Below are 7,030 nucleotides of genomic sequence, written 5' to 3' on the forward strand. Positions count from 1 at the left end.
TATGCAGCTTTACCATTGAACGCGGTAATAGATACATTGCAGATGCTAGAAAATGCGTAGCTAACTTACATTCCAACGTCTAAAAAAACACGGTAAGAAGGGGGAAAAAAACAAAAAAAGCTTTATACCCATGATTCTGCATGGCATAGATAACTGGTGCAGCCGGCATTCGAACCTTGTTATTGTAAGCTTATGTTGATTGAACCGAGAAACTATACAATGCTAAATGCTCAAGAATAAGAAGGTGAAGTCCATCAATTATACAGTTAACAGTATGCACGCTTATAATAGATAAATGTTTACCTAATAACCAGTAGCTAAGATTGCTTTGTCCAACTTGTTCAATAATGCCGGCTAGTTTCAACACTTCATAAGAGACGATGTTCATGACAATAGTATGTGGGTATTGTTGTGGAGGCCTAGCTGAAAAAACTTGAACATCCTGTGCAATTTTTGCACGTGATAAAGCAACGTACAATTGACCATGAGAAAAACAAGATTTTGGTAGATGAATTGACACTTGACTAAGAGCCTGCCCCTGAGATTTGTTTATATTCATTGCAAAACTCAATTTGATAGGGAACTGTTTCCTTTCAAACTGAAATGGATAGTTCACAGAGGCAGATGGTCTTAAATTAACTCTATGTATGAATACATGCTCCCCTTTATATTGTCCAACTGCAATAACACATTCAATACCTTTGGTAAAAATCTTTTGCATATAAGGCGAGTGCCATTGCATAACCCTGATGAAGGTAGCAAGTTCCTTACCAATATCACTAGGCAGTTTACTTTAAGTACAAGTTCATGCGTGCTCATTTCTCCTGGACATAATGTATTTATGAATTCTGCAGGGTAAATACTACATGTGTCATTTAACATAGTATCAAAACTTTTGTAGACGACACTTTGTCCAGCAAACCTTTCAATCATGAATGAGTTGATAGAGTCCACTTCATCATTCAATGGAGTTAAAATAGCCCTTGTTGTGAAGATGTCAGGAACGACACTACCTTTGATAACTTCAGGGTACGTTGCTTCTGTGAGTTCAGATGTCAAATCTGTGTCGTCTTCAATAGAGTGTCTAACCTGAGCTGCCAGGTTGATATACGCACCTTCAGTTGTTTTCAAGCTACCATTACCTAAAGCAAGCAAGAACGCTGAAAATGTTGGATCTTCTCGCTCCCTTATGTTTTCTGTCAGCTTGAACTCAATTAATTTTGTCCATAGATATGAAGTGACGATGCTTGTATCACTGCTTCTTTCACTGATTTCTGAGGAACAACCGGAAGTACTTGTCTAAAATCACCTCCAAATTCAACTAATTTTCCACCAAACATAAGCTTGTTGCTACATATATGTTGCAATAACAAGTCAAGAGATTCAATATTTTGGTTCTTGGCTATGAAGCTTCATCTCATATAATCAATGTTGTTTCCCTTAATAGCGCTACTAAGCTACCTTGTTTAGGCACAACACATGCCAAAGAAGCATCAATATCAAGGGGAATTTTAATTCTCGAGTGTGGTGTACGACCTGATTGAATATTGGCTGCAGCAATCCCTGATGTAGCTGTAGGCAATACAATTTTATTCATGAGACGAATTTCCGCATATAAGGCATTACAGAAAAGTTTTACCTGTACCTCCTGGATCATCAATAAAAAAAACTCCTGGTTTTTCTTCAACTACGTATTGCATAATGCATTGAAAAGTCATGTTCTGTGCAGGATTTAGCCTAGATCGACATGTAAGACACTCCTATGAAACAGGTGCATCAAGAACGTCTACAATATCTATTATTCTTCTGATCTCATCGTTAACATGGCTATTTAAAAATCTAAGCCAAATGTAGATAATGATTTTCCCATAGCTTCAAGGTGCTGCTCAACTTCTCTGACAGTAAGCTGGTGAACTTTCTCCATATTATTCTGATATTTTTGACAGAAATCTTCAGACAAAGAAGGAAAAAATTTAAGCAAGAATGCTGGAGGATCAGTTACTTGGCAGAACAGTAGTACTGTTGCAAACAAGCCCCTCAAAGCTGAAGGGAGCTGTATTTCAGAGGTTTCAGACAAAGTTAGCTCTGCAACATCATCATTTTCTATCAATCCTAGTCTAAGAGCTGCTTCTTGAAACGTAGGACAAACACAACCGTTGACAATTCTAAGGTCTTCAAAGGATGTAGGGCTTCTAACGTTTAACAACAAAAGTCGTAGGAAAAAACGTTCACCTTCTGCAGGGAAAACAAAAGCCAACCGTCCCACTGAAAATCTAGTTGTAGCTCTTTGACTCCACTCTTTGCTACTTGGTTCCCACTTAAAATGTTCACAAAATTCACCATATAGGTAGCCTGTTCCACCTTCTATAGCAGCGTTAGCTGTAAAGAACTCTGTTAACTGAGTCTGAGAACGCTTAGAATCTGACACAACTGAATTTAGCCTTTCATGAGGCCAAAGGTGTACTGTATGCATATTAGGTAAGTGTACTTGCAAAGGAAGCACTGATGGATACATCTCAAACAAGTCAAAGCTGAAAATTCTCCATGTAGCTTCACAGGGAGAAACCAATCTACCTGATTGGTATTTCTCAATCTCATCCACAGAATTTTTGTCAACACCAACAATGTTGTAAGAGATCCTATCATGACCTTTATACACATACTTATACAAGTACTTAACATCCTTAATTGTAGAACAAACCTCGACATTAAGATGACAATCAAACAACATAGAAAGATAGGGATTGTAAGGAATCACCCATTGGTTATCAAGTGCATTTCGTATAACAACGTTTTCCCCTGTATCTCTCCTTCGGTATATAGGATAGCCATCCTTATTATTTGTTGTTTCAGAGGCATACTGCTTTGGATATTTGTTTATGCACACTTTATTCTGTCCTTCTTTACGCATACATGAGCACTGCGAATTTAATACACCACACAGACCATGCATCATAAGTGCAAGGACAATTCTTCGTAGGGAGCTGTTAGGCCTTGTTTAGTTCACCTTATTTTTACTTATTTTAGAAAAAATAAGTTCAGATCAGATCAGAAAAAATAAGTTCAGATCACAACATCGTTTTATGTGCGGTTTTTTATCGCTAAATATTCTTAATTTCGTAATGAAAGAATTGTGAAAATTACATATTAATAAACTACGCATTATTACAAATCTAACATATCCCTTTATTTTTGGCTAATTAGCATTACACGTCATAGTGACAAAGAAGTCAGGCTTACCGGATCTCTGAACAAGAGCCATGGCATTTAAATATCTTTTCTACATATCCCGAGGCCCTCCGATGAAAGTAGGAGGCAAAATGACCCTACGCCCAACATTATATGCAGCAGTTTGCCCAAATCTCGAGAATCAAGAATTCCTTGATACAGATTAGCTCTGATAGTCGATTGATCATTGCGAAAATAATGGAGTCTGATATTTTTGATATTTACATACATATCAACTATGTATTGCTGCAGACACCTACCGGCTCGTAGCAACATATTATTAGGTCGAATCTGCAACTTGTAAGCGTAGTATTCTCTTAGAGAAATGAACTTATATGCTTGAGTATTCTTCCTACCTGCCCCTGTGTATTGTAAGATGAATTTCTTTATTAATACTAAGCTTATTTCTTCATATACATCTATGTAAAACGAAAGGAACAACTTTACGTAACAAAGCACATACGTGATGCTTCTTGATCCAACACGTCCTCAGCCGTATGCACAGAACAAGACAATACAAGATCTGGATATGTTGCAGACTGATTTGCACCACTATGAGATATTTTCTTTAACCCTTGCGTCCAGCCACAATCTCCATAAGGAAACAACAATGGGTACTGTAATGGGTCATAGCACCCGTAATTGTGATAAATTCGATGACATTCATAGGATTTACCAGCGACCAGTATGTGAGGGCTTAAACTCTCACTTGATGAAGCGTTGTCTGGCCAAATCACAGCAACCTCATCAACAGACGGGGCATTGTAAACACGCTGATCGTGTACCGTGTTTTCATGCAAAACAATATACACGTCACTTCACCAATATCTCTTTCTCTTAGCTTAAAGAACGGAAAAATGCATCATATGGATTTTGTTGTGACACGTGCATAAGGATATTAATTATATCTTCTCTTAATTCTGGAAAACATCCAAGCCTATTCTTAGTTTCATGCTGGCCATCATAGAAATACAAGTGCAAGTATTTAGGGGTACTATTATCAGGCAATAAATCAGGAACAAAATAATACAACTTCCCGTGTAGCTTAAACACATAAATGCCTTTGTATGTTTTAGAATCAAAATTGCCACCTATAGTGTGGAACTTAAGAGTTTAATGGTAAGGAAAATGGTTGTTTTTAATGGTTGTTTTTACTTTGGAGGAAAACCCTTTGTCCCACATTGGTGGGATAAAGGAGATTTGCTTTGTTTAAATATGAGTGTTTGTATAATGATGTTTGAAGTGCTTTCCTTGTTGTTGTGGGCTACAAAGGGGCATCCCCACGCGTGCCGCTGCCGCCGCCCGCTTGGCTCGTGATCGTGACACATGATTTTTGCCCTGATTTTGCATAATTGTGAGTTCCAAATCTCTCTTTTTGAGTGCACATTAAGGGAGATCGATATGTAAATTCTTGGGGGGCAACGCCATCTCCGATTGCACCATAGTCGGGGCGAATTTTGCTTCTAAGACAGTGTTCCTAACACGTCACAGCGTTTGTTACATTAAATATTCGGCCCACATTTTTTATTTTATTTTCTGATTTTACAATTTTTCATCATACATATAGAACTAAAAGCAAATAGATTATTATATAGCCTAGCATATTTTCGAAAGTGCACAACATCCTCTTCCTGAGATGTAAACAATCGTACAAGTTCAGGAGGATATTCATTCACAGCAATCTTTTTTAGCACCACAGCAGAAATGCAAAGTCTCAAACACAATTTTTTTAGCACTGCACTTTTTACAATATTGTGGGGATGCTAGTTTAAGAGGTTCTTTTGGTAATTCATTCCCTATAACAGCAGCAAGGATACATGCTAAAGCCATACTAGTCAGACACAAGGGTCCGTAACTAATTCAAACACAAGAAGGCAGAAAACAATGTAAAAAGAAAGAATTACTCTCATCTGACTGCTTCTTTTTAGTTGTTTGTTTAGATTTACCAGGCTTCGTTATCCATGATGTACTGCCAATATATTAAAAATTATTAGTACACTACTGAAGTAAACCACATTAGCTAAAGTAAGAACAATCATCTACTGGTTTACTTATGGCTAATCAAGATGTTTAGTGCACCAAATATGGTCTCACGACTTAGATTAGAATAGGCATACAACTATCCCTTAACTTCAAAATGTAATTGGACAATGGAAGAAGCAAAAGTCACTCTAAACTTAGCATACAACATCAACAGCAGGAACATGCTACATAGTAGAACGAGCACACATACCCGATGAATGTTGATTGAGATGACCCTCTAACAGCTGTATTCAACCTACTCGTCCGATTGTAAGGCACCTGCCCGTGTTGTACACTGGGAATTTCATTCAACTTATTAATGTATCTTTTGATCTAAGCATACATAAGCGTAAAGCTCTACCTTTATACCTATTCAGCTGAAGCTTTGGTAAGCCTTCAATACAACGACGCTTTTTGGTCATTCGTGCCCGGCAAGAAGGGCCGGGTTCACAATTTGAATCAGCTGCTGATAGACTATAATTTTGAACTGATAATAGGTAGGAAATAGGTCGTTAACAACCTCCTCATAATCAAACACATTTATATCACTCAACTACCTAATACAAGTATAAGGTATGTTGAGGGTCGAACCACAAGGATTAAGGGTATTGAAATGAGTCTATTAAGGCGATAAGTTAGGTCGGAAGCAAATCAATGAAGGATCAAATATACTACGACAAAGAGGAGATTGACAAAGAAAAAAAAGACACTAGGGAAGGGGTGTCAAAAGAATAACAAGAAAATAGGAAAAAGAAGAATCGAAAGATGGATAACAAGAAGAAAAGGGGGGCATACTCTCCTCGTGAAACACTTTTTGGTTGGCAATTCCACCATTATCCTCAATAGTCACCAAATTAGGTACATGCAAATCACGGGAGACATGAGGCTTCTCATGCTGAGGGGATTTAAGAAAAGAGGGTAATGAGATGGGCTAGGAAGGAATAAGGTCAAGCTTTCAAGAAAAGGGAATATGAGGTGGAGGAATAGGAACAATGACATCACAAATGGCCTCTCTCACATCACCTTGCTTCAAATTACAAGCTCTCAACCAAGGAACTTTCATCAAAATGGATTTCTTCCAACTCATCTTCATTATCATTAGAAAAATTCTCAAGCTCTTCCTCTATCATGTCTTCACACTAAAAATGAGCTCTTACAAACTTCAATTCATCATCAAGGCTCAAAAGAGGCTCATCACATGGTTCGGGGTCAAATTTAGGTGGGAGCTCTAAATTGACACTTGTATCTATTAATCTATGTCTCCCTCAAATTTAGCCTTTTCATCACTCATGGGAGGAAGGGCATGAGGGTTCTCAAGGATGAAAAGAGATGGAAAAGGTTCAAGATTCATTGTGATGGGAGAATGAGACTCAAGAATTGGATTTTAAATTAGCAAGGGCTCAAAACTTGATAAAATTTTAACCCACAAAAATGGGTATTTATATACAAGGCTAATAAAATATATAAAAGAGAACAAAAATAAAGTAACAAATTACGCAAGAAAAAGAAATGAAAAGGAAAATAAAAAGGGAAATCAAACCAAAACCCCCAAAATCCATCAGACCCCCTATTGTCTATTCCTCTTCGTGAAATCTCTCTTCTCCATCAGCTCCAACATCATCGTAAATCAGAGCCATTAATTTCCTTCGTTTCTTAATCATACCCGCTCAAATTCATCATCAAATCACAGCCGTTCGATCTCTACAATCACCTCAATCACGCGTAAATCACATGAGATTTAAGAAAAATAAACCCACGATGAAGCGGCCGCTCGAGATTT

At 37.5% G+C, this 7,030-nt stretch overlaps 2 protein-coding genes across 2 annotated transcripts; both read right to left on the reverse strand.

Moving 5' to 3' along the window:
- Window positions 1–1,831: 1,831 nt before the first annotated feature.
- On the reverse strand, window positions 1,832–2,911 carry LOC110717231. The gene has a single exon (XM_021895883.1). The coding sequence runs from the start codon at window positions 2,909–2,911 to the stop codon at window positions 1,832–1,834; it is 1,080 nt and encodes a 359-aa protein (XP_021751575.1).
- A 195-nt stretch (window positions 2,912–3,106) lies between these two features.
- LOC110717232 lies at window positions 3,107–6,380 on the reverse strand. Its single transcript, XM_021895884.1, has 3 exons — window positions 6,289–6,380; window positions 3,692–4,044; window positions 3,107–3,590 (listed from the first exon to the last, which is right to left on the reverse strand). The coding sequence occupies exons 1-3, from the start codon at window positions 6,378–6,380 to the stop codon at window positions 3,268–3,270; spliced, it is 768 nt and encodes a 255-aa protein (XP_021751576.1). The 3' UTR covers window positions 3,107–3,267.
- Window positions 6,381–7,030: the final 650 nt, after the last annotated feature.

The sequence above is a fragment of the Chenopodium quinoa genome, unplaced genomic scaffold, assembly GCF_001683475.1.
Source record: "Chenopodium quinoa cultivar QQ74 unplaced genomic scaffold, ASM168347v1, whole genome shotgun sequence".
Lineage (NCBI taxonomy): Eukaryota > Viridiplantae > Streptophyta > Magnoliopsida > Caryophyllales > Amaranthaceae > Chenopodium > Chenopodium quinoa.